Source organism: Boleophthalmus pectinirostris, unplaced genomic scaffold (assembly GCF_026225935.1).
Source record: "Boleophthalmus pectinirostris isolate CB_2022bp ecotype Guang Dong unplaced genomic scaffold, ASM2622593v1 HiC_scaffold_9, whole genome shotgun sequence".
NCBI lineage: Eukaryota > Metazoa > Chordata > Actinopteri > Gobiiformes > Gobiidae > Boleophthalmus > Boleophthalmus pectinirostris.
In genome coordinates, this window is record NW_026571541.1 from 34354911 (window position 1) to 34382530 (window position 27620).

A 27620-nucleotide genomic window follows, 5' to 3' on the forward strand; every position below is an offset into this window, starting at 1 on the left:
CTGCTCACAAACACAAACACGAGATCAGTGCAGAACCATATGTAAAAAAACAAAACATTTCATAATTAGGAATGACTGCCTGGCCATTTAAAGAGGCTGTACATGTAATAAAGTTAAATTATTTTTTATTAAAAGCAGCTCTTAGCGTCAAAATAACTCTGAAAACTGTGAAAAGCTCTTATGAACTGAATAACTGGGAAGCTCTGAATGCATAAAGGTAAGTGAGGAATGACTTTAGACCACTGTAAACTATTTAAAACAAACCAGTTCTGTTTTTCTTGTTTTTAAGACAGGAAAAACAGGTACAGTCTTAACCCAATATTCTACAACAAGTTTAACCAATGAGAGAAACTCCAACTTATTGAGTCTGTAGCATCCTGAAGGATTTAACACGAGCACGAGGTTGAGTAAACGGGGTTTATTCTTGTCTTAACAGTCTGTGAGAACTGGTCACAAAAAGAAATGCAATAAAATAAAAATACCAAAATGAATGTTGTACTTTACGATACATGAAAACTTAAATTATGCAAAAATAAAAGCACATAAACCTCGTGAGCTGACATCCACGAGGGGCTAACTGATCATCTATGTCAGAGGTGTCAAAGTCAAATTCGCAGAGGCCAAAATTAAAAACTGGGACTAAGTCGTGGGCCAAACTAAATATTTATTGAAAAATTTAAACAACATCTGCATGTTTTCTCTTCTTTCAAGATATTTCTTATTAAAGTTTCTTATATTTCTTATTAAAGTAAATGTTTAATAATAGTTTTGCTTAAACATTGAATCCAGAACAAGCAGAATATAAAATAATAACAAAATTTAAATAAGTAATGTCTCTGTAGTCTCTCTGTAGCCGGCAGGCAGCTCTAATACATATTTGATATGATCTCGCGGACCAAATATAATTATATCATGGGCCAAATTTAGCCCCTGGGCCTGAGTTTGACATATCTGATCTAGGGCCTCAGTACAAACTCCTCATATTCTATATAAATACCAATAAAGATATCAACATTTTTTCATTGTTTTTACATTTTTACATCATTTTTTACAATCTTACTGGAGATCTTCAAAACGTGGCTGTAGCAGAGCGCTGACGGCTGAGTGCGCCACTAATTAGGGTCGGGCAGAACTTTATTTAATATTGTAGTTAATAGTTTGTTCTGTACGTGTTTCACCACTAGATGGCGCCAAAGTAAAATATAAAGGACACACTCTAAATTAAATGCAGAAATATTAGGGACTGTTACACATAGCGCTGGGTATCATTAAGAAGTTGACGGTCCGATACATGCTTCGATATTTAGGCCACGATTCGATACATACTTCGATACACAGGCCACGATACGGTACATATCTGGATGCAGTGCACTTTTGATTCAATACGGTTCAATTAAAATAAAGGCTAAATCATGGCTGTGATACTGAAAGTCTTTGTTAAACCACTTCTTGTGCAAAGTTCATAAGAAACTAGGGGTGTAACGATATCAGAGTCTCACGATACGATATCCTCACGGTACGAGTTTCCTTTCGCTGAACAAACGACAAAACTGTTGCTCAAAACAAAATTTAATTTAGTAAAATAAACCAAAAAATACTCTTGGCGATATATCAGTACAGCAGCCCACGATATCGATACTTGGTCATCACATGAAGCGATACGATACAACAATATTTTGATATTTTTGCACACCCCTTGTTACACAGACATTGGTTTAAAGTCATGTCTGGATTATTCTAAACAAACGCAGGAGCAAAATGTTGATGCAAACTCCATTTTGACTGTTTTGGCGAGGATTTTTTTTTTACCTGGACTGTAGGACTAGTGAAAGGCTCAGTATATCAGGATTTGGTGTAGTTTACTTGTTTATATTTTTGTCTAACCTTGGCTCTGCTTTGTGGTCTCAGGTCCCAGATGCGATAAAGTCTCAGTACCGGAGCCCGCCGGCCCTGGCCCTGCCTCTTGGGGTCCGGCAGCTGGAGCTGGTCTGTGGAGGAGAGCTGCAGCCCAAACACCTGACGTCCCAGAGCGAACAGGACGAGGTGAGAGTTTCAGACGAGATACGTAAACACGAGATACGTAAACACATTTAAAGAACGATCAATACTGGGAAAACTACAGATGGGACAAGATCTCGTGACAAAATTCCCACAAGACTTAGACTTAGACAAACTTTAATGATCCACAAGGGAAATTATTTGGACACAGCAGCTCACACATCAAAATATAAAATAATAACAAAGAGAAAAAATATAAATGTCCCATAATTATATAACAGGATATGTACAATTAAAAATAAATTCAAGGCAAGTTTATTTGTATAGCACAATTCGTACACAAATAACTTTATAATGTAACTACTTTACTGAATAAGAAATACATTAAAAACAAATCAAAACATAAATAATCATCGTAAAGATTAATTACATAAAGAAGAGAGAAGAGTGCGGAATGAAAACCTTTCAGTCAAATGCAGCTAAACAGAACCGTTTTGAACCTGGATTTAAACAATTTACAATATAAAATACAATAGAAAAATGGAAAAAAAAAATATCTTTAAATAAACTAAAAATATATTCTTTGAGAAGCTGTAGTTTCAAAAAGCTGCAGTGACAACAGAAATATTAAATACAGTAAATCAAAAATTGGTAACTGAACAACTGTACAATAACTCGCCCTTATGTAACAGATAATACTCCCTACAACTGTACAGCAACTCGCCCTTATGTAACAGATAATACTCCCTACAACTGTACAGCAACTCGCCCTTATGTAACAGATAATACTCCCTACAACTGTACAGCAACTCGCCCTTATGTAACAGATAACCCTGTGTCCTGTCAATCATCATGACAATATAATTTTTTCTTTTTAATCTCTTGTATATAGCTGAGATATATATTTATATATATTTATTTAATTTTTACTTGTACATGGGTCTGGTCAAGTGTTAACGGAGGAAACGGGCAGATTTTTTACATTCAAATGTCTCTTATTCAGAAACTAGAGGAACTATTGAAATAAGTAAAGTATCAGAATGTAGGAAAGAGTTACACTCCAACAGGGTCAAGTTAAACCTGTGATATTCTTTCAAGTTGTTGACAAAAAAATTTAAAAAACTCATGTCGGTAACGGAGGGAATGAAATATGCAGCACTTTTTGGTCAGTAAATCCAAACAGTGATAACTCTTGGTTCTCACTTACATATCCTTAACAAACTGGTTTGAATATTTGCTTCATATAGTTTTCTACCATATGGTACAAGATTAGGTTGAAAAACCTCTTACTTTTTGACTTATGAGATTTTTTATTAAGAAAGGTCATGGTAACGGAGGGAAAATTGTACAAACAAGTAGAAGGTGCAGGATTTTACATCATTTGTCACTTTTTTCTTCTGAATACTTTAATATTACTTCAAAATGAAAGGAAACTATTTCTATAAAATATGTCAGTCCTTCCAAGCAAATTTTTATCATTTTAAAATACTTTTTTTTTTTTTTTTTTTAAACATGTACCTTCATCAACAGTTCAAAGATGGAATAACACAAGATATGATGAAATACATCCATTTATTTACATGATTTTCAGGTCTTTAAAATTTGGGAAATAATTTTTGTTCCATGTTTCATACATGGTCTGTTTAAAACGTATGGAACTTTAGAACCAAAAATGGTACAGAAAAAAGGTAAACCGTTTCATAAACTAGAGTACATATGTATCTGTCCAATACATTTTTATGTCAGATGCATTAACTTGATTTTTGGCCTTGTTGTTTACTTCTGCTTGACCGGGCCCACATACATTTATATAATCGTACTTAATTCATCATTCTCTTGCTATTTCTTCTACTTATTTATTTATCTAGACTTTATTATAATTTGCTGTGAGCTACTGTGTCCATATAATTTCTGTTAATTAGAATTTTACATAAGATCGATTAAAAAAAATATATTTTAAACAGAAATGTCTTTGCACTGAATACTTGGCTGGGCAGGTGTAATGGAAGCCCAAGTTGCTGAAATTTGCGAAATTTTTCCATGATATTCTAATGTTTTGAGACACGTCTTGTATTAAATCAGACATGTTCTTTGTTTTAAACCTTTTTATTTCTTCCTCAGTGGCTCCAAGACGTCATCGCGCTCCAGTGCAGCATCATGAGACACCTGTCCATCAAACAGAAATCTCCCGAGTCCGACTGGGAATCGCACAAAACCAGCACAGACCTGAGTCCGGACCAGAACCAGGATCTCAAATCCAAGAAGCAGGATCTAAAACCCTCCGGAGAACGGACTAGTCCCTCCCCTGCGCCCTGTGAAAAGCAGGTGGAGCCGGGTCTTTGTAAATGCATTTCTATCCCCTGTCAGAACTGTCGAAAGCCCAACGGTCCGGTACCAGACGAGAGCTCGCCGCCCAAAGCCAACGGGCCTCTGGAATGCCACAGCGTCCCGTGCAAACAGAGCGAGCACAGACTGAAAACGGCAGGGGGCGCTGTGCAGGTGAACCACATAGGGGAGGTGAAGCGGGAGCCGGCGGAGACCAGCTCGGAAGGGGAGATGTGCCCCCCCTCGGCCCCGACGATATGGGGCCAAAACGAGAGGAGTCGAAACCAAGACGGAGACGCACTTTTGAAAAACGCGGAGGAAGAGACGAGGAAACACCAAGCAACTTCACTCACTCCAGGTACGAACGAAAAGAAAAAGAAAAGGGTCCGTCAAATGCTTTTTTTTTTTCTACGTAGAGATGTTATTGCTTTGTCTGGAATGTTTCGCAGTGTGGCTTTAAACCTTTCTGTCTTCATGGCGACCAAACCAGACCAAGTTACAGGTCAGATCTGTGGAAAGGCGACCCCGCTCACAGTCAAAATCCTTGTTTTTCTAGTTATTTTTGAGCTATAAAACCATCTGTAATTTAAAAAAAATGTAAAGTAGAGCTGTTTAATGTCGTACTGTGGAACATTCCAGAGAGAGCAGTGACATCTCCGAAAAGTTACACAGTGCACCTTTTATACTTGTTTAGTGTTCATAAATTGATGTACTGATACTGTTTTTATTGTGTTTATGCCTTGGAAAGTGGCCTTGGGTGTTAGAAAGACACTTATAAATACATTTTATTATTATTAAATGTATTATTATAAACTAGTGTTGTCACGATATTTACATTTCAAACTCAATTTTGGTCCTCAGGAAAAGTCTCATTTCCACACCACTATACGGTCTGTGCGTATGACCTGCAGACTTATATTCTCTGAAAAGTTTCACATGAACCATCTCCGCACAGAACAGACTCACCATCAGCAGCATATCCTCTGTCACAGAAAGAACACTCATATTCCACTGAGTCGTGTCCTTTAGTCCGACAGAAGCTGAACCGCATCAGCGCACAAGGAGCGAGCTGTTTTTATCAGCGCTTTATAATTAACTTATATTACCGTATTTTCCGGGCTATTAGTCGCTCTGGATTATAAGACGCACTGTCATTAAATGGTTTATTTTTTAACTTTTTTCACAAATAAACCGAACCGGACTTTAAAGGAAACACAACAGTGTGATGGGTGAGTGGTTTTGTTTGTTTGTTCGTTCACGGTGACTCTGGGCTTTGTTCAGTTGTGGCATGTAGGGAGGGTGCTGTCTGGGACCAACGGATTGTCGGCGTGTTCGCGGTGACTCAGTTGTTCAGTCGTGTCTAGAAGCGGCACGTTGCGCTCGCTTTTTCGGTTCGTTCCTCCGTTCCGTTCCTCGTCGGCGTGGAGTGATGAGTGTGTCTGTGGGGGTTTTTCGCTGCGCGGTCGCTGTCTGCTCCGTGTGTGTTTGCGTGTTCTGCGGGTGGTGCGGCTTTGTAGTTTACTGAAGTCGTGCTGGGACACCCGAGTGGATTCGTGTATCGGGCGCTCTGGATTGTGGGGTACGCGGTCATTTTTTGATGCAGTTAGAGGCTTAAGAGTGCGCCCAATAGCCCAGAAAATACGGTAATTTATGCAAATGAGCCATGTGGTTTTAAGTTTTGTTTATTTTTTTGGGACAAACTCGCTCGTGGCCGGACTTGTCGTCTTGTCTTGGTCTCCCTTGTGAGCGTCACGTGACAACGGAACGAAACTAATCGAACGTCATCTCCCCACGCGGTTAAAAGAAACATTATAGACAATATTAGTTTTAAGTTGTGATCGCATTAAACTGAAAATACAACCACACATTTATTGGTGCTGAGCAAACTAATTTAGATATCAGTAAATTATAAAATGATATTAGGTCCTTATGCACTGCAGATTTTTTTAATGACGGTAATGAAACTGATACCAACTTTAATGGACATAACTTTAGCTGCCATGTTCCAAATAGGAAGTGATGGGTCCAGCATGGGTGACTGAGGAGTTAGGGGCTAGAGTGGACATTCGGACACAGACTTAGACTCATAAAAACTTGATCCACAAGGAAAATTAGACAAGACGAGATTTTAACATAATTCCTAACACCGGTATATGATTTTCACACTTGAGTTTTTCAAATTTTTTATGTATTTGATTTCATATTTTTCAGTTTTAGTGCTGCTTTTCAGAACTGGAAGAGATGAAACTAACAAAGCGTAACTCTTTTTCGTCCAATCCAAATGTAAACACTTGAAAAACAATCTCACAATATCATTTTTCTCATGTGTGCAGGATCAAGTAAAGATAAAATGGAAAATAAGTAATAAAAACAGATAATAATCGAGACCCAACTTGAAGAAACTACTACTTAAAGCTGCTCAGAACCTTCTCTTGATCTTCTCTGAGCGCGATTGTGATGGATTTGTTTACATTTTGTTGTTGATCTGACTGTGTTTTTTCTGTTTTCAGATGTAAAGGCAGGTCCTGGACTTATAGGCAGCTCTCTCTCCATGGATCACCTCTCCGCGCTCAGAGACGGGCTGGACGGCGACGGAGGTGAAGCTTCTTATTTCTTTTTTCATCTTCTCTCATTTTCCTTTCGTCTTTTCGTCATCTTTTTGTCACAAACACGGACAAACTTAAATGGCTGAAGGTGTAACATAGAGCAGGACTGTCTAAACCACAGGTGTCAAACATACGGCCCGGGGACCAGATCCGGCCCTCCGAGACCTTTAATCTGGCCCTCGGCTGATTTTCTACTAAAATATTTTAATTATATTTTCTATTTAAATATTGGTGATTTTCTGCAGTGCTGAGCATAACAGCGTCTCTGTACGTGGCCCCTCCCACAGAGCAGCACAAATGAAGACTTGTCTCTTTCCAAACGCTCTTAAAGGACGATCGTTTTGACTGTTGACCGTGACACCTCCATCAACAAAATGTCCAAAACTGAGAAAAGTGGAGCCAAGTGCAGGATTTTCCAAGAAAAATTTACTTATTCCTATTTACATACAAGTTCATGTTAAAACATTGTGTTGAAATTGTGTTTTTCTTAAAATTTCAGGTTGTTTATTATATTATAATTTTTGTAAAAGAAAGAGTTCATTAATTAAAAAAGATTTCTGTAATAGATTTGTGTTTCTCTGCACAAATATTTGAATTTATTGTTATTTTAGGGGTTTATATGCCATGAGTTTTCTGATCTGGCCCCTTTGGGATTAAAGTCGGTTGGATACGGCCCCCGGACCAAAATGAGTTTGACACCCCTGGTCTAAACTATCGCTTTTACTGCCTGTTTACTGCCGAAATTTTGCATGAAATTAAGTTTTGGCATCCTGATCCAAAAAGTCAGTGACACCCATGCCATAATTTTTATGCCGTTGCCATAGCGATGACATAAACTCTCCATGTTATTCCATTGGTAAAATCGACAAATCGCACAAACTTTGACCGATTTCACTCAAATTTAAATCGTGAGTTCAGTAGTGCCCCCTAGAGAATTTGTATCAAAAAATAACGTTTTATTTGTCATAGATATAAAAAAAATTTGGTATCCAGATGTGTGACATGGTCTTGATTTAAAAAAAAACCTCAGAGTTGGGTTAAACCAGGGGTGCTCAATACGTCGATCGCGATCTACCAGTCGATCGCCGAGGTCGTGTGGGTAGATCACCGTGTCTCGTCTCGGACTCGCGTTTGGACTCGGTCTTGTCTCTCACTCGAGGTCTGACACTCAACAAGTGCGATCATGTTTCATTCCGGCCGCTGCTGTTGGTAATAAACTTGTAGCGGGTGCAGGAGCGTGTGGGGCGTCTCAGTGCAGCCTGTGCGCTCATTTGAAACCCGCGGAGACTCTACGGCGCATCACAAACACACACGCTCCCTATGCACGGCTCGTCTGTGACAGCGTGTGCCCTCGTGTACCAGCGTGCATCACAGGGCAGGTTCAACTTCCTAAACATCCTACCTGTCCACCTGCCTCACGTCAGCACGCCGCCCCTCGCCTTTTCACGCTCTCGCTCCTTCCTGCGTACAGCCAACACAAGCCCCTCCCACAGTGCGGCTGATTAGAAGAGCAAGACCAAACGTGAAGCAAAAACCAGTCTAAATTTGTGTTATAGTGTTGGCACAAAGCAGGTCTACAGCATAGAGCGGATCTACAGAACAGACCTACTGCCACATTTGACTGAAATTTGCCTAACAAAAGTGCACAAATGCATCTGTGTTTGTCACGATGTGCGTTTGGTTTGGTAAACGTGCAGAGGCTGGTAAATATCACTGCAAAACCAGAAAAGAATGTAACTCCAGTTTGGAACTTTAAAAAACAGGTTTAAAAATCTTCCTTCACTTTTTTCACAGTTTTGTGTAAAGTGTCAGAGGAAGTTCTCTTAAAGAAGAGGTTCTCAAACTGTGGGTGAGGGTCCAAAAAAGGGGCACAGAGTGTTTCAGTGCAGTTTGTTTGGCTTGTATTAGGTAGACTTGGTCATTTTGGAAGTAGCTCACATGCTGAAAAAGTGTGAACACCTCTGGTTAAAGCTTAGGGTTATTAGGGTTAGTGCGGCGTTTTGCGGGCCGATCATCTCCACTTGCGGTTATATTTAAAGTAAGAACGAGATAAAATTTCCACAAGGCGACGCAAGATATGAGATTGGATCTACAAGAACGAGATAAAACGAGATTTTAAAATAATTCTTAATATATAAATTTTCACGGTTCAGTTTCCAATTTTGCATTTTTGTTTCCATTCTAGTTCTGCTTCTTTGAACTGTAAGAGACGCAGCTCTCCAACTCGTAACCCTTTTTCATCCAATCCAAATGTAAACACTTGGGAAAAAATCTCAGGAGATAATCTTTCTCTTCCAAAGTTTCAGTATCGATTCGTCTCTGATGTGAGGCTGACCTCCTTGTTTGTGTGCAGGCATAGAGCTGGACAAACTGGACTCCGAGATGATCAAACTCTTGGCGTGGCAGAGGATACAACAGCTGTTCCCCAAGAAAGAGCCCAGCCTTCCATCTCCCCGAGCCGCCTCCCTCACCTCCAAAACACCACCGCCCGTCCCAGACAGTAAGCATGAAGTTTACAGTTTTGTTTTGCTCCAACTTCCGAAGGTCAGACGTTCGATTTCAGCTTGGACAAAGTTGTGTTATTGTCTCATTTGGCGAGACACTTCTCCCACGCCGCTTGGTATGAATGTCGCGTGTGTTGGTGGTGTTCAGAGATGCTGATGGTGCAAATGTGACCCTGAGACCATTTGGCTCTGTTCACACTTACCGGAAGACACTAGAAACACGCGGATTACGACTTCCGGCGTAGTTCCCGACACTGGGCGCTTGATAAAACCGTGGGTTCAGTAGCAGCGTCTTCACAACCTGCCAAAGCTTTTCCATGGGGGACAGGACTCTAATCGTGTCTTTACTGTCACTTAGAGGCAGCTGGTTGTAACTATTGATCTGATAAACGTAACTCAGCAATTAGACAATGACAAATTATAAAACACAAATTAATAAGCAATTTATAAAAGGAATAAAGAAAGAATACACTGACATCTAGAGACAACAGAGCCCAAAGGAAGTTGTCAGTCTTCCGATTTTGTGACGTAAGCGTGAATAGAGCCCATCGGTTCTCAGGCCCTTAGACTCATTCGTGAACTGGCCCACATGACCTTCAGCGGTATGTTTTACTGCAGGTTTTTTTAAATGTGCCCAGATAAAGTCAATTTGATAAAGCCTATTGAGAATGTATGTATGAATAAAGGGCTGGGGGCTCATTCTGACCTGATATAATACACGTAATACATGCAGTGTTGGGGAGTAACAGATTACATGTACTGGAGTTATGTAATCAGAGTACAAATTATGAGTAACTGTATTCAGTTACAGTTACTGTTTCAGTGAGTAGTAATTGGATTACAGTTACTTTGTTGAAATAAATGGATTACACAGAGGTATTTTCCTGTTTTCACATCCCCCCCCCCCCCCACTCTTTTTTTTTTTTTTTTTTTTTTTTTTTTCCCGGTAATTCCACTCATTGCTGGACACTAAAACCAGGACTAAAACCAGGACTAAACCAAGGACTAAACCAGGACTAAACCAGGTCTAAACCAGGATTAAAATAGGACTAAAATAGGACTAAATCAGGTCTAAACCAGGACTAAAACAAGGACTAAACCAGGACTAAAATAGGAATAAAATAGGACTAAACCAGGTCTAAACCAGGACTAAACCAGGATTAAAATAGGACTAAACCAGGACTAAAAACAGGGGACTAAACCAGGACTAAAACAGGACTAAACCAGGACTAAACCAGGACTAAACCAGGACTAAACCAGGACTAAAATAGGACTAAACCAGGACTAAACCAGGACTAAAACCAGGACTAAAATAGGACTAAACCAGGTCTAAACCACGATTAAATAGGACTAAACCAGGTCTAAACCAGGACTAAAACAAGGACTAAACCAGGACAAAAATAGGAATAAAATAGGACTAAACCAGGTCTAAACCAGGACTAAACCAGGACTAAACCAGGACTAAAACAAGGACTAAAACAGGACTAAACCAGGACTAAACCGGGACTAAACCAGGACTAAAACAAGGACTAAAACAGGACTAAACCATGCTGTGCGGATTGTGTCTCCTCCTCCTCCATCAATAATATTTTTAATTTGGTTCAGTAAAGTCTGGGCTTTTCATTTTCTTTTATCAGGCAAAACTTCTTATGTGTGGATTTCCTCGTCTTTGGATTACTTGATTTGCTGTAGAGAAGCAAAGTATTCAGATTACATTACTCACTTTAAGTCATTTAATGGATTAAGTTACAAACTACATTTTGGGGTATGTAATCTGTAATCTGTAGGGGAATACATTTTAAAAGTAAACCTTCCCAACACTGAGTACATGTTTGGTGTCAGTCTGTGTTTTGATATTCGGCCCTTGATAAAAAACATTTGGACGCTCTTGGTTTAACCTCAGGGCAGCTGTGTTTTTTTTATTTCATTCATTCCCAGCAAATTAAGATAAAATAATCCTTTATTGTCTCCCATGGGAGAAATTTGTCTTGGGACAGGGGGTCACATGTTTTATCAAAAAACAGGACAACACAACACAAAGCAGCACATAAACAAACACCATAAAACAAAGTAAATATGAGACCAAGTATGACCACGAGTGATGCACCAACAGGACCCTTAAATTATCCTTAACAGGCCCTTGCATTCTTCTGTTCTATTAATTATTGCACATTCCCTAAGCCTATGTGCAGTTTTAGTTATAATTATTGCACATTCCCTAAGCCTATGTGCAGTTTTAGTTATAATTATTGCACATTCCCTAAGCCTATGTGCAGTTTTGATTGCACATTCCCTAAGCCTATGTGCAGTTTTAGTTATAATTATTGCACATTCCCTTAGCCTATGTGCAGATTTAATTATTGCACATTCCTTAAGCCTATGTGTAGCTTTAATTGCACATTCCCTACACCTATGTGCAGTTTTAGATATAATTATTGCACATTCCCTACACCTATGTGCAGTTTTAGATATAATTATTGCACATTCCCTACACCTATGTGCAGTTTTAGATATAATTATTGCACATTCCCTACACCTATGTGCAGTTTTGATTGCACAGTCCCTAAGCCTTTTATCATTATTTTTTGACTGCATTATCTGAGTTAAGCAGTTTAACAGCTAGTGGTACAAAAGAATGTTTGAAATTCATGAACACAAGAACTATACGTGTATCTTGAACTCTTAATGTAATGTGAGCTCTAAAAGGAGTGCGAAGAAAAGCATTTATTTAATCCCACCCCTGTCTTTAATTGGAACATACTACACAGCTATGAGCTTAAACCACCCGTATGGAGTGACTGAATCATGAATAACAGTTTAGCGCTTTGAGAGGCTCAGTAGGGTCAGGTGTTGTCATTATTGGTTTAGTCTGTCACAGTGAAGATGTCTCCTAAACTCACACTTTTGTCCTCTCTTCAGGTCAGAAGACGGTTCAGGCGCGAGCAGTATTTTACCCCCTCACGGGAAAAGGACCAGCAGTCAGCATGTGCTACAGGACGCTCTACATAGGAACAGGTAAGAACGGTTCTACCTTAGTAGGCAAAATCGACTTTTTAGAGCTTTCCGCTGCGTTAAAAGGTTGTTTTAGATGTCATCCATGCGTCCCAGGCCCTATTCGGACTCTTCTCAGATTCATATCCATTTTATTTATACTTATACTTTTTATTATTTTATTTATTTATACTTATAAATTTTATTTATACAGCAAATTTTACTAACAAATCAGTTTCCAAAGTGCTGCACAGCGAAAATAAAATGTGATCATACCAGTTCTAAAATAATATAATAAAACCAGTAAAAAATAAATAAAACTAAACCATAAAAATCATAAAATAGCAATTAATGAGTCAAATAAATATGATTCAGATTCAGAAAACTTTATTGATCCCATAAGGCAATTCATTTGCAGCATCTCCGAGCAAACACAAACAAACACACAGTGTGTCAGTCCAATTGTCGTCCACCAGTGGAACTCAAAATAAATAACACATTGCAGAGTAAAACTTCATAAAACTATCATAAAACTGTACCCTTAGAATTTAATAATTTAATAGCACTGGGCACAAAAGAATTAGAAAACCTTTTGGTTTTCTGTACTGGAGCATAAAACCGACGCCCTGAAGGCATCAGGATAAAATCAGGAGCCAGAGGATGGAGCGGCTGAGCCAGGAGACACTTGGCTTTGCTCAGCACTTGCTCCTCCCACAAAGAACTCAGGCCCTCAGTTTGATCCCTGTGATTTTTGAACAGGTTTTAACAATATTGTGAAGTTTGTTTCTATCCTTCGCAGTCAAGGATTCAAACCAGCAAATAAAAGAAAAAGTAAGAAGACTTTCAATAAAAGAGCAATAAAAATTGTTAAGAATAATTTTGTTCACGTTAAAAGAGTTCAGTTTCCTCAACAAATATGTTCTTTGCTGCCCTCGTTTGACGACGTTTTCAGTGTTAAGGTCAAATTTCAGTTTATTGTCCATCACGGTGCCCAGATATTTATAGCTGTCAACTATTTCCACATCATCACCGTGGACGACACTAACACTGTGTGAAGGTGCACGTCTAAAATCAATCAGCATGTCCTTAGTTTTGGCAACGTTCAAATCCAGGTAGTTTTCCTCACACCACTGGACAAACTGCTCCATAAGAGACATAGAGGACCACACAGCTCTTGCGGTGTTTCTGTTGTCTAAAGCTCTTTTCACACAGGATTACTGTATTTTTCTGACTATAAGGCACACTTATAATCCTTTAATTTTCTCAAAAATCAACAGTGTGCCTTATGTGTTAATTCTGGTTGTGTTTGCTGACCTCGAACCGATTTTATGTGGTACATGACGCTCAAAATTCTGTCAAAATGTTTAAGTACGACTTTGGTAAAGTACAAAGCTGCACTGCTTGATGGATTGTCGGAGAATTACTTCGACTGTAGTCAGGAGCCTCGCGGAGTAAAGCCCAGTTTACGGTCCTTAGTCAACAGAAGCTGACTGCATCCGCGCACAAGGATTGAGCTGTTTTTTTCAGTGCTTATAGTTTATGCAAATAAGCCATGTGGTTTTAAATTTTGTTTCTGTAAAACGTAAACAAATATGCGCAAATCTGTATTAAACACATTATTACTCAGTGTATATTTGAGCCGTCCTCAAAGGAAATTTAAAAAAAAAGAAAAATCCAAACTTAAATTATTCACCCACATGCACATTGGTAATACACATTCAACGCCAGGCGAATTACGTCGCGCTCTGCAGATGGATCGTGGACGCCTGGACTAAGGATCAGTCTCATGTGTCGTCCGTTTGTTTCGCTTAATGCTCCTTATAATCCGGTGCAATTTATGTATGAAAATAGAGGAGAGAATTCAACATTACTGATATTGCGCTTTATAGTCTGAAAAATACAGTAGTTTTACCTGTGGACCTTTGGTGATTTGTAATAACTGCAGAGGATGCCTGAGATCTTGATCCCGTCCGAATGTGTCATGTCTGTCATTTGTAAAGTAAAAATTCTGCTGCAAACCTACTACATTTCACCAAACGCAGACATCCGCTGATTATTCTAGACCCGTGTGAATCTGCATCTCAGTGTTTTGTTGTTGTAACTGGACACCTTTTCTATCTCTTTACCTTCCTGCGTTCTTTTCTCTTTCAATCTCAGTCAATGTCAGTAACACAGAGAAATTTACGGACTTAAGAAGTAACATAGAGGGGTGGCGATGATTTGCACATTCCCAGATGTTCCCAGGTTGTAATCTTAAGCGAATACAGCTTAAGATTCAGCCTACATTTAGTAATTAATCCTCCATAAAAGTGTAATATCCTCTCTTGATAATGATAATTTCTTTTAAAGTTCATGATAACTTCTCTTTTATCTTTTTTTAACCTTCTCTGGTGTGTCGTGTTCTGTTGTGCAGGTGCTGACATGGACGTGTGCCTTACCAACTACGGTCACTGTAATTATGTGTCGGGGAAACACGCCTGTATTTTTTATGACGAGGTACAGGACAGCAGCTTTCTGTTATAAATTACATTCATATTGATCTTTGGTTTAGTCCTGGTGTAGTCTACGTGTGTCTCACCTCTCTGCTTTGTGTCATTTTTTTTTTTTTTTTTACAGAATACAAAACATTACGAGCTCCTCAACTACAGCGAACACGGCACCACCGTCGACAACGTCCTCTACTCCTGCGACTTCTCTGAAAAAGCCTCGCCGACGCCTCCGAGTGGACTGGTGGCCAAAGTACAAGGCATCATCCGTAAGTCTGAACTGTTTAAGTCGTCAGAGTTTTGATACTGAATCAAGAGTTACAAACGTAAAATGAAAGAAGAGATCCGAGGCTCAATATGATTAACTATTATTTTAATTTCTTGTCAAAATAATAACAAAGCGTCGTTTATCTGCCCACTCGGGATCTCCGAAGAGCACCTTATTGTTACTGAGCGGAGATCCAGCGAGCGCTCCAACTGCTTATCTTCTGCAGTTACAAATATAACTATGGTTCTACGAATCCTGAATGACGGAGTTTAGTTTAATATTTGGGAATCTGAGTGCACATATCATGGCAACCACAGAGCCAATCATGAACTGTCAACCAAACAAAAGTTATAAAAGTGACTATATACAGTTAACACATTTCTACATGATTTTGGTTCAATTTAATGCAAAAAAATAAGGCATTTTTTTCACTTTTTTCCAATATTTTCATCTTTACCTCATTGGCAATCAACTATTCCCCCAAGTTTTTTTAATATCAGCCAATGTGCCATTCTTTTCTCCAAACTGTTTACTCATTCCACAGAAAAAATTATAAAAATGCAACCAAAATCAATGGATCTGTGATGATTTCATTACCATCAACAGGCCCAGAACCTCAGTAGAATGTTAGTCAACTCTCAACATTCCATAGGCACACAAATGTGTTTTAAGAATTATTTTTTCACTGAATGTTGTCACCACGTGTGTTCTTTGCATCTGGAATGTATTTATAGACAGCTTACCCAACCCACCGAGGATTTGAGGAAATTTTTCATTTTTCAAAATTTTCTGTCACAATATGAAGGTTACCTCGACTAAAATGGCCACAATTTTTTTTCGCGATATTTCCAGTAGAGCAGACCCTCCAATTATTGGTCCTTAGGGTCACAGTTAACAAAAAAACAATGTCAGGTTTAGGGATGGACATGATTAATCGATTAATCGATAATTGATCATTAAGAATTTCATCGATTACGTTCATTTTAATCGACAAACCGAATGTAGGTTGCTGTGTGTATCGTGACCAAACAGGTCTGTACATGTGTCTCTGCATCAGAAGGAGCGAGACACAAACAGTGGGTCAGTCTGCAACGAACCGAAGCACAAATGTGTATTTAACGATGATTTGTACAAGAAATTCCACTCTTTCTGTTGCGTTGGGACAAGTGTGAGTCCATGTGCACAGTGTATAAAGCAGCACATATGTTTCTGTGTCCAGTGGGAAAAAGTTTTTCCAGGTGAGAGTCGCTCAATGTCGATGACGAGTCTCCACCTCCCTCCCCCCGTACGGTGTCCTGGTTTTAACAAACGCAAATATGTTCACACTAACCTGTATTCACCTGAGTCATGTCTTTTAATCCAACAGAAGTTGAACCACATCAGCGACACAAGAGCTGTAGTTTTATCTTCGCTGAGTTTATGTAAATTAGTGATGCGGTTTTAAGTTTCGTTTCTGTGAGAGTTGAACAAAACTGAATTAAACACATTATAATGTCAAACGGGCTGATGTGGCTCTAGAGTCGTTACAGTTTATATGTTGTAAAGTTGAATTTATTTATGCAGATTAGTGCAGATAGTAATAATAATGATGATCATTTTAATATAAAAACGTTAATGATTAATCGATAATCGATCGTTAATTCTTCCGACGATCGATTAAGAAAATTTCATCGAATGCCCATCCCTAGTCAGGCTCAACCCATTTTTGAGACTTTGGCTCCCGGACTATTATGAGTTCCTGTAGACCACTGAATCGAAGTCGAACTTGTCTCTAACATGACCTGACTTGTCGTCTTTTGTCTCGCAGGTCGCAGTAAGAAGCAGCAGGAGGACGGTGACTCCGCTCCGAGCTCGCTCCTCGGCCTCCTGCCTGTAGGGGGCGTGATGAGCAGCCAGTCGCAGGTGTCGTCCCCGGGGCAGGTGTGCGGGTGCAGGTCCAGCAGCTCCAGCCTGATCGGCGGAGGCGGCGCGGGCTGGGAGGGCACGGCTCTGCTCCATCACGGCAGCTACGTCAAACTCGGATGTCTACAGTTCGTGTTCAGCGTCACCGAATTCGCCACCAAAACGCCCAAAGAGGAGCATACCAGCGCGCCCGCCGCCCAAACCGTCCCCGTCAGCGCACCCGTCGGCTCGCCGGCGCCCCCCGCGGCCCTCAGCAGTCCCTCCAGTCAGGACGAAGCGGACATGGAAGTGGAAGGGCCCGAACTGCCGCAGGAAGTCGTCCCGTAGCCCTCGTGTCCCGCCCCCTCCTCCTCCTCCTACGTTGCTTTGGATTGGTTGACGCTAGGAAGTACAGTCAAAGATTGGTGAACGTGATTGGTTGGTTTCGAATCTATCCATGGGTTTCAGAACGATGGAAAAGTTAAGACCGTTTCCATGGCGATTAACAATTGAATCTAATCCTCTAGACTCCTCAAAACTTATAACAGGGAAGATTAAACCCACTGAATTTGACTTAAAAATTGCACTTCTGTAACAATTCTGGTCACGTAATCTGTCACCTTTTTTGTCTTGAATGTTCCGCAGTGTGGCATTAAATTAATCTGCCTAACATTTATTTCTACACAGGTGTTTTTATAGCTGAAAACACCTTGAACATCGAAAATTAAACTTGCAAAACACGTTAATATGTTGTTTTGTTTACGTTACCCAATTTTTAAAACCTGTGCACCCATGGGTTTTAGAATAATTCAAAAAATTTAAAAAATAGGACGGTTGCCATAGGAATTAACAATTTGAAACAAGAACATGCTGTGTTTTTCGGACAATAAGTCGCACCGGCCAAAAAATGCGTATTGAAGAAGACAAAAACATAAGTCACACTTTTTGGAGGAAATTTCTTTATAAAATCAGAGACCAGGAACCGACATTTGATCTTGAAAGGCAAATTCTAGTAAAAACAATAGAAGAGAGAACAACAGCACATATGAACAGTTCTTCAGATAAACTATAACATAAACAACAGAACAGAACAAGTTTAACAAACTCTCCATCTCACTCCAAATCACTAAATCCATTCAATTCTTCATCCTCGGTGTCACTTCTGAGCAACTCCTCGACATCCGGAGGTAAACGGAGCGTCGTAGCCGTTGTCGGACTCGGCATCAGTTCCAGTTAGAATTATTCGGGCCTTTCTGAATCCCGACAGGACGGTTTCGGTGTCACTGAAGTCACTTAAAAGTTAAATTGTTCAGTGGAAATTTCAGTAATGATGCGATGGACTGACAGGATACGGACAGGACAGAGGCTCTTTCTGCAGGAGACATGCGCAGTAGAGCCAAGTGACAGTGGTACAGGAGGAACAGGAGCAGCAGATACTCACACACAAGACTAGAACCTCTCGAAGCTTCACTGTCAACATTTTAATAAACCGAAACCATGAAAAAAGTGTGATTTATAGTCCGAAAAATACAATAATCTACCTAGTAAAACCTTGAACCTTGACTCAAAGCATCAAAAATGAAACTGTACGTTGTTTTGTGAAATATCCTTTCTTCAAGTTACCCAATTTTTGAAACCTCTGTACCCATGGGTTTTAGAATAATTTAAAAAACTAGGATGGTTACCGCAGCAATTAACAGTTCAAAACTAAGACGTATACTAGGGATGGGCATGATTAGTCGACTAAACGGTAATTGATCATTAAGAGTTTCGTCGATTATGTTCATTTCTAATCGACAAACCCAATGTAGGTTTCTGGGTTGCGGCCTCACAGTCCCACGTTTGGGTTCTGGCACCTCTTTGGAGATCACGGTACCTCTCAGTGAGTGTGTTTACATGCACACGCAGGATCCCGGTTACTGCCACGTGAAGAGTTGCACTAAACCTGCACACGTACGATCTTTGAAAACATCACGACACACAGAACGGACTCACCTTCATCAGAACATCCCTCTGTCACAGAAAGAACACTCATATTCCACCGAGTCGTGTCCTTTAGTCCGACAAAAGCTGAACTGCATCAGCGCACAAGAATGTTTTTTTTTTTTTTTTCCTCATCTTAGTTTGTGCAAATTAGCCATGAGGTTTTAAGTTTTGTTTCTGTGAGACTTGCACAAATCTGAATTAAACACATTATATTGTCAAACGTGCTGATGTGGCTCTAAAGTCGTTATGTTTATATGTTGTAAAGTTGAGTTTATTTATGCAAATTAGTAATAGTAATAATAATAATGATACTTATATAAAAACGTTAATGATAATCGAAAATCTATCGTTAAATCTCCCGACGATCAATCGATCAATTAATAAAATTTCATGGAATGCCCATCCCTAACAATCCGTGTGTCATTCGTTCATTCGTTTTTCAATATAAAACCAAAAATAAGAAAACAAAAAAAACAACTGTTTTCTTCGTTATTTGTCTCCAAAACCAAAATGAAAAAAACAAATAATGATTTGTTTTTTCAGTTTTCGATTTTGTGTTTAAATGAAGAATGGAAAAAAACAGATAATGACCGTTTCCCATTTACGTGACTTACGTGACTGCGATGCCGAACTTTTGCACTGCCTACGGACTGAATCAGGACTGATCCAGGTCCGGGACCAGGGCGGGACCAGGGCAGACTCTGAGCTTTGACTCCGAGCCTCCGCAGGGTCCGAGCCTCAGCTTCGAGCTCCGGCCCTGCCATGGGCTCTGAGCCTCCGGTCTGGTCCCGGCCTGGTCTCGGTCTCAGGCCCGGTCTGGTCCCGGCCTGGTCCTGGTCTGGTCTGGTCTCGGTCTCAGTCCCACTCTGGTTTTGGTCTGGTCCCGGTCTGGTCTCAGTCCTGATCTCAGTCTCAGTCTGGTCCCAGCCTGATCCTGGTCTGGTCTCGGTCTCAGTCCCGCTCTGGTCCCGGTCTGGTCTCAGTTTCAGTCTGGTCCCGGCCTGGTCCTGGTCTGGTCTTGGTCTCAGTCCCGCTCTGGTCCCGGTTTCAGTTCTGATCTCGGTCCCGGTCTGGTCCCGGTCTGGTCCCGGACCTGGATCAGTCCTGGTTCAGTCCGTATGCGGTGCAAAAGTCCGGCATCGCAGTTTAAGTCACGGAAACGTCATTATCCGTTTTTTCCATTTTTCATTTAAACACAAAATCGAAAACTGAAAAAAAAAGGAATCATCATCTGTTTTTTGATTTTCGTTTTGGAGACAAATAATGAAGAAAACCGTTGTTTTTTCATTTTCTTATTTTTGGTTTTATATTGAAAAACGAATGAACGAACGACACACGGATTCCTAACGTATACAACAATTTTTGAACGGAAAACTTCTGTGGACTGTGGAAAACCGAACGGAAAACCAGACGTGTCCACCCAACGCACAAAACATCCAAAAACTTTACCAAACCAATCACGTTGGCCCGTGCCTCTCAGCGTCGCGTTGTTTTGCACCTTTCGTGGTAATGAAGGGAAAACTGCACCGCCGGTTGGTCAACAGGGAAAGTCTCTATATATTTTTTTATTTTTTACTCTTTGCATGAACTTGAAGTATTATCGACAATCTTCTTTGTTTTTTCGAAAATGGCTGACACAGTTCGTTATGTTACCTTGTTTGATATTGGACGAGGGAGCGCTTTGGTTTTGATTCGCGCTCGAAATTACGTCGCCAGTGTATTCATTAGTTTAAGTATAAGTCAGTCTCACATTTAGCACATTTTATTTTAGTATTAAACTCATTACATTCGTTTCTTTTGCTGCTTTTTGCACCACTGGTAGCTATTAATGTATGAGAAAACCATACATGCTTACACACTATCCTTTGTACATAATGTAAATATAAAAATTCAGTAAGTCTCGATTTGGAGAGGCGTTGGATTTCCGTGTAGAATTCGCCATTTTTTGGTTTTTAACTGTATAGCCCATTGACTTTGTGATACCGTAGTGAGAAAACATTGGTTCGTACGCTCGCTAGTCCTCCTCCTCCTCCTCCCGTAGTCTCCTTTTTGTAAATACGATCCATTTTAGCACTCGTTTTACCATCGTGCTGCTTTGTACATAAGCACTCTTGTCTGTACTTGGCTTTGTCTGTTCAAACGTGTAAATACAAAAAGATTTTCTAAGAACGAACTTTCTGGAGTCTTGTTTTTTGTTAATTCTGTCATAAGAGTTTGCAAAAATTATCGGAAAATTTCCAGGTTCAGATTAAACCTGGTGATTTGTCCCAGTTTTATCAGTTTGATCTAAACGAGAACTGTATCAGATCTAAGACAGGTCTAAACCAGGTCTAAACCAGGACTATATCAGATCTAAGCCAGGTCTAAACCAGGTCTAAACCAGGACTGTAACAGGTCTAAACCAGGTCTAAACCAGGACTATATCAGATCTAAGCCAGGTCTAAACCAGGACTATATCAGATCTAAGCCAGGTCTAAACCAGGTCTAAACCAGGTCTAAACCAGGACTGTATCAGGTCTAAACCAGGACTGTAACAGGTCTAAACCAGGTCTAAACCAAGTCTTAACCAGGTCTAAACCAGGTCTAAAACAAGTCTTAACCAGGTCTAAACCAGGACTGTATCAGGTCTAAACCAGGTCTAAACCAGGACTGTATCAGGTCTTAACCAGGTCGAAACCAGGACTGTATCAGGTCTAAACCCGGTCTAAACTTGAACTGTATCAGGTCTAAACCAGGTCTAAGCCAGGTCAAAACCAGGTCTAAACCAAGTCTTAACCAGGACTGTATCAAGTCTGAACCAGGTCTAAGCCAAGCCTAAACCAGGACTGTAACAGGTCTAAACCAGGTCTAAAACAGGTCTAAACCAGGACTGTATCAGGTCTAAACCACGTCTAAACTTGAATTGTATCAGGTCTAAACTAGGTCTAAAACAGGACTGTAACAGGTCTAAGCCAGGTCTAAACCAGGACTATATCAGATCTAAGCCAGGTCTAAACCAGGACTGTATCAGGTCTAAACCAGGTCTAAACCAGGACTATATCAGATCTAAGCCAGGTCTAAACCAGGACTGTATCAGGTGTAAGCCAGGTCTAAACCAGGTCTAAACCAGGTCTAAACCAGGTCTAAACCAGGTAAACTAAACAGGTCTAAATCAGGTCTAAACCAGGACTGTAACAGGTCTAAACCGGGACTGTATCAGGTCTAAACCGGGTCTAAACTTGAACTGTATCAGGTCTAAAACAGGTCTAAGCCAGGTCTAAACCAGGACAGTAACAGGACTAAACCAGGACTGTAACAGGACTAAACCAGGACTATATCAGGTCTAAGCCAGGTCTAAACCAGGACTATATCAGGTCTAAGCCAGGTCTAAACCAGTTGCACTTTATTACAGTTCTGGTCAGGAAATCTGTCACCTGTTTTGTCTTGAATGTTCCGCAGTGTGGCATTAAACTAGTCTACCTCGGATTTATTTCTCTACAGGTGTTTTTAAAGCTGAAAATACCTTGAACCTTGACTCAAAGCAACAAAAATGAAACTTGCAAAACACCCTCCAAAAACCTCTATATCCATGAGTTTTAGAATAAAGAAAAAAAATGGGACTGTTATGACAGAGCGGACATGTCAAACTCAAATATTTATATATGTATTTTTTCTCATAGAAACAGAAACGACTGTGGCCATACAGGCTCAGCAGGTCGGTTCTGGTCAGTACTTGGATGAGAGACACTGGGAAAATCAGGAGCCAGAGTAGGGCACCAGTCACAATAACTGTTGTGTGTGTGTGATGTGTGTGTGTGTGTGTGTGTGTGTGTGTGTGTGTTGGCGGTCCGAGGGGCAGAGGTGTGAACATCTGAAGAGAACATGAAAAAGTGTGAAAAGATCTGGGTGAAACATTTGATAAATGCACATATTTATACATGAACAGACAAATACAATATAAATTTACATTAAATATTGTCAGAATATTTTATTTTCTGAACAGAGGAGCAAATGAGAAGAATCTGTGTGAATAATTCAGAATTCTTAAAAATGTCTTTTGTATTAATAAAATCTTGTTGAGATAAATCTTGTCATGTCGAACCCCAAACCATGTGACAATACATGATGTAAGGAGAGATTCAACTATAATGTCATTTCATTTATTTATTTATTTATTTGTTTGAGCCAGGTCCAACAAAATAAAAAAAATATATAGATATAAATAAATACATTTTAAAAATAACAAAAACAGGGATATATGCATGAACATATTTGGGACCTGGTGCTCAAAAGGAGTAGGATGAAGTTTAAAAAAAATGATAGCATCCGACTCCAGTTGTTTTACATAATCGTGTGGTTCACACTTTTTTTTTTTTTTTTTTTAAACATACCACCTTTCGAGTGCATTGAGTCAATTTACACACAAACATACATACATATATACATACATACATACACACACACACACACACATATATATATATGTGTGTGTGTGTATATTACATTATATACATATATATATATACACACATGTATATTATATATATATATATACATATATATACATACATACACACACACACCATTATATATATATACATACATATACATACATATATATATATATATATATATATATATATACACATACATATATACATACACACATATACGCATCATAGATATATTCAATATAAATATTTATACATATGCATAACACACATATACACACCTGCTTAAATATATTTTCGTTTATGGTCATACAACTAATAATAATAATAATGTTTTCATAGGCACAAAGTTTATCATTTATGATCGTACAAAATAAACAGAATGAGGATGATAAATTTAAGGATTTTTGTTTTCGTTTACGGTCGTACAAACTAATAATAGTAATGAAGAAGGCAAAAAATATAATATAAAGTCATCATGCATGAAACATTAATACAGGAGCCAACTTTACTCAAAATGCCAATGGATTTCATCACTTTTTTTCGACAAACATGTTGGGTATGATATTTCGGGGTTACTTTTTGATCAACAATCACCCGTAAAAACTTAATTTGAACAACTTGGCTCATTGTGATGCCACCAACCATCAACACCATCATACCTGTCAAACACCACAGACAAAAAAAAAAAAAAAAAAAAAAAAAACGTGAGTCATGCAGTTGTGTTTGCATACCTGCATATCTGATTTGACATTGTGCCAGAGAGTCACTGTGGGCGGAGGAAACATGCATTGAAAACGTGCGGACTTCCCGTGTTGGCTTCAGTGCGTCTGCAGAAACACACGCGTTTCCAGACATGTCGTGTTTTCTGATCTGTGGAGCGCTTTTCGTCGCGGCTGCGTACGTTTACCACGAGATTATAGTGAAAGGAAAACGATGCACCAGCAACGTCAAACTGCACGGGAAGACGGCCATAGTTACGGGTAATTACGAGTATTTTAACTTTAATTTGCATATTTAAAGACGCACTGTGTAACTTTTAGATGGAATATTTCACAGTAGATCCTCTGTTTATATTGATTTTCTTAAACTTGCTTTAATTGCTCAAAATTATTATCGTGAAAGTGGACTCGCCTCTCCATAGAACTGACCTGCAGTGTTGTGGAGTAACAGATTACATGTACCAGCGTTATGTAATCAGAGTACAAATTATGAGTAACTGTATTCAGTTACAGTTACTGTTTCAGTGAGTGGTAATTGGATTACAGTTACTTTGTTGAAATAAATGGATTACACAGAGGGATTTTAAACCAGGACTAAACCAGGACTAAAACCAGGTCTAAACCAGGACTAAACCAGGTCTAAACACTAAAACAGGTCTAAACCAGGACTAAAACCAGGTCTAAACCAGGACTAAACCAGGTCTAAAACCAGGTCTAAACCAGGTCTAAACCAGGACTAAAACCAGGTCTAAACCAGGACTAAAACCAGGTCTAAACCAGGACCAGGTCTAAACCATATCTAAACCAGGACTAAAACCAGGTCTAAACCAGGACTAAAACCAGGTCTAAACCAGGTAAACCAGGTCTAAACCAGGACTAAACCAGGTCTAAACCAGGTCTAAACCAGGACTAAACCAGGTCTAAACCAGGACTAAACCTAAACCAGGTCTAAACCAGGTCTAAAACCAGGTCTAAACCAAGACTAAACCAGGACTAAACCAGGACTAAAACCAGGTTCTAAACCAGACTAAACCAGGACTAAAACCAGGTCTAAATCAGGTCTAAACCAGGACTAAAAACCAGGTCTAAACCAGGACTAAACCAGGTAGGTCTAAAACCAGGTCTAAACCAGGACTAAACCAAAGGACTAAAACCAGGACTAAAACCAGGTCTAAACAGGACTAAACCAGGACTAAAACCAGGTCTAAACCAGGATTAAACCAGGTCTGAAACCAGGACTAAACCAGGACTAAACCAGGACTAAACCAGGTCTACTAAAACCAGGTCTAAACAGGACTAAACCAGGTCTAAACCAGGTAAACTAAACCAGGTCTAAACCAGGACTAAAACCAGGTCTAAACCCAGGACTAAACCAGGTCTAAAACCAGGTCTAAATCAGGTCTAAACCAGGTTTAAACCAGGACTAAACCAGGTCTAAATCAGGTCTAAACCAGGACTAAACCAAGACTAAACCAGGACTAAAACCAGGTCTAAACCAGGACTAAACCAGGACTAAAACCATGTCTAAACCAGGTCTAAACCAGGTCTAAATCAGGTCTAAACCAGGTCTAAACCAGGTCTAAACCAGGACTAAACCAGGACTAAAACCAGGTCTAAATCAGGTCTAAACCAGGTCTAAATCAGGACTAAACCAGGACTAAACCAGGACTAAACCAGGACTAAACCAGAACTAAACCAGGACTAAACAGTGTGGCACTAACAGCAGGTGGACATAATTTAAGATGATCTCATATAAAAATAATTTCTCTATCAAATACATTTTTAATCTGGTTAAGTAAAGACTGGTCTTTTTTTATTTTTTGGCAGATAAAATAAAACTAATTGTGGCTGTTTTTAAATGTTTTGAGTTATTTTGAAAGTGTCATTTTTTTGTTAGTTTCCACACATAGTTTTGTCTTCGGTGAGAATCTAAAATGGAAATAATCGCGGGAATAAAAAAGGAAAATGAATGAAAACGTGTCCAAACCTTATGTCTTTGTGTATAAATGTACCTGTGTTCACGATGACTGGGCACTTACAATGACTCAGCTGGAATTCTGCTTTCACTGCCGGATTAACTGATAATAATTATGTAATGATTATATTTCAATAGTAAATCGATTGAATGACTCATTATTTCTTGTGTGTGGGAGATTAAAGCCATAAAAATGAGACCAGACAAAACTAAACCAGGTCTAAACCAGGACTAAACCAGGTCTAAAACCAGGTCTAAACCAGGACTAAACCAGGTCTAAAACCAGGACTAAACCAGGTCTAAACAGGACTAAAACCAGGACTAAACCAAGACTGAACCAGTATTAAACCAGGACTAAAACCAGGTCTAAACCAGGACTAAACCAGGTCTAAAACCAGGTCTAAAACCAGGTGTAAACCAGGTCTAAACCAGGACTAAACTAGGACTAAACCAGGTCTAAACCAGGACTAAACCAGGTCTAAACCAGGACTTAAAACCAGGTCTAAACCAGGTCTAAACCAGGACTAAACTAGGAACTAAACCAGGTCTAAACCAGGACTAAACCAGGTCTAAAACCAGGTCTAAACAGGACTAAACCAGGTCTAAACCAGGTCTAAACCAAAGGACTAAACCAGGTCTAAACCAGGTCTAAACCAGGACTAAACCAGGTCTACTAAACCAGGTCAGGTCTAAACCAGGACTAAACCAGGACTAAAACCAGGTCTAAACAGAACCAGAAAACCAGGTCTAAACCAGGTCTAAACCAGGTCTAAACCAGGACTGAAAATCAGGTCTAAACCAGGTCTAAACCAGGACTAAACCACCAGGTCTAAAACCAGGACTAAAAGGCTAAACAGGTCTAAACCAGGACTAAACCCAGGTCTAAACCAGGACTAAACCAGGACTAAAACCAGGTCTAAACCAGGTCTAAACCAGGACTAAACCAGGACTAACCACTAAACCAGGTCTAAACCAGGTCTAAAACCAGGACTAAACCAGGACTAAACCAGGACGAAATCAGGTCTAAACCAGGACTTAAACCAGGACTAACACCAGGTCTAAACCAGGACTAAACCAGGTCCTAACCAGTAAAACCAGGTAAACCAGGTAAACCAGGACTAAACCAGGACTAAACCAAACCTAAACCAGGTCTCTAAACCAGGTCTACTAAAACCAGGTAAACCAGGTCTAAACCAGGTAAAACTAAACAGGTCTAAACCAGGTCTACCAGGTAACCAGGACTAAACCAGGACTAAAACTAACAGGTCTAAACCAGGAACCAGGACTAAACACCAGGGTCAAAACTAAACAGGACTCTCTAAACCAGGACTAAACCAGGTCTACTAAACCAGGCTCCAGGTCTAAACCAGGACTAAACCAGGACTAAACCAGGAGGTCTAAACCAGGACTAAACCAGGTCTAAACCAGGTCTAAACCAGGACTCTAAA

The 27620-nt window shown here is 39.6% G+C and overlaps 3 protein-coding genes across 4 annotated transcripts in view; all 3 read left to right on the plus strand.

The window, feature by feature from the left end:
• The window catches only part of phf12b (PHD finger protein 12b), a 41498-nt gene extending 20280 nt beyond the window's left edge, over nt 1-21218 (plus strand). For both annotated transcript variants that reach the window (XM_020940160.2, XM_055166756.1), the window contains 8 exons: nt 1909-2043; nt 4120-4681; nt 6834-6920; nt 9283-9429; nt 12353-12448; nt 14838-14920; nt 15041-15179; nt 16986-21218. In XM_020940160.2, the coding sequence (XP_020795819.2) occupies nt 1909-2043; nt 4120-4681; nt 6834-6920; nt 9283-9429; nt 12353-12448; nt 14838-14920; nt 15041-15179; nt 16986-17407 (1671 nt within the window). In that variant the 3' untranslated portion in view covers nt 17408-21218. The remainder of the gene's footprint in view (nt 1-1908; nt 2044-4119; nt 4682-6833; nt 6921-9282; nt 9430-12352; nt 12449-14837; nt 14921-15040; nt 15180-16985) is intronic.
• A 3036-nt stretch (nt 21219-24254) lies between these two features.
• Nucleotides 24255-27620, plus strand: part of LOC110171932 (dehydrogenase/reductase SDR family member 13-like) — a 43524-nt gene continuing 40158 nt past the window's right edge. The window contains exon 1 of the mRNA XM_055166758.1: nt 24255-24458. Within this exon, the coding sequence (XP_055022733.1) occupies nt 24332-24458 (127 nt within the window). The 5' untranslated portion in view covers nt 24255-24331. The remainder of the gene's footprint in view (nt 24459-27620) is intronic.
• The window catches only part of LOC129407232 (retinol dehydrogenase 11-like), a 14985-nt gene continuing 13527 nt past the window's right edge, over nt 26163-27620 (plus strand). The window contains exon 1 of the mRNA XM_055147806.1: nt 26163-26205. Within this exon, the coding sequence (XP_055003781.1) occupies nt 26163-26205 (43 nt within the window). The remainder of the gene's footprint in view (nt 26206-27620) is intronic.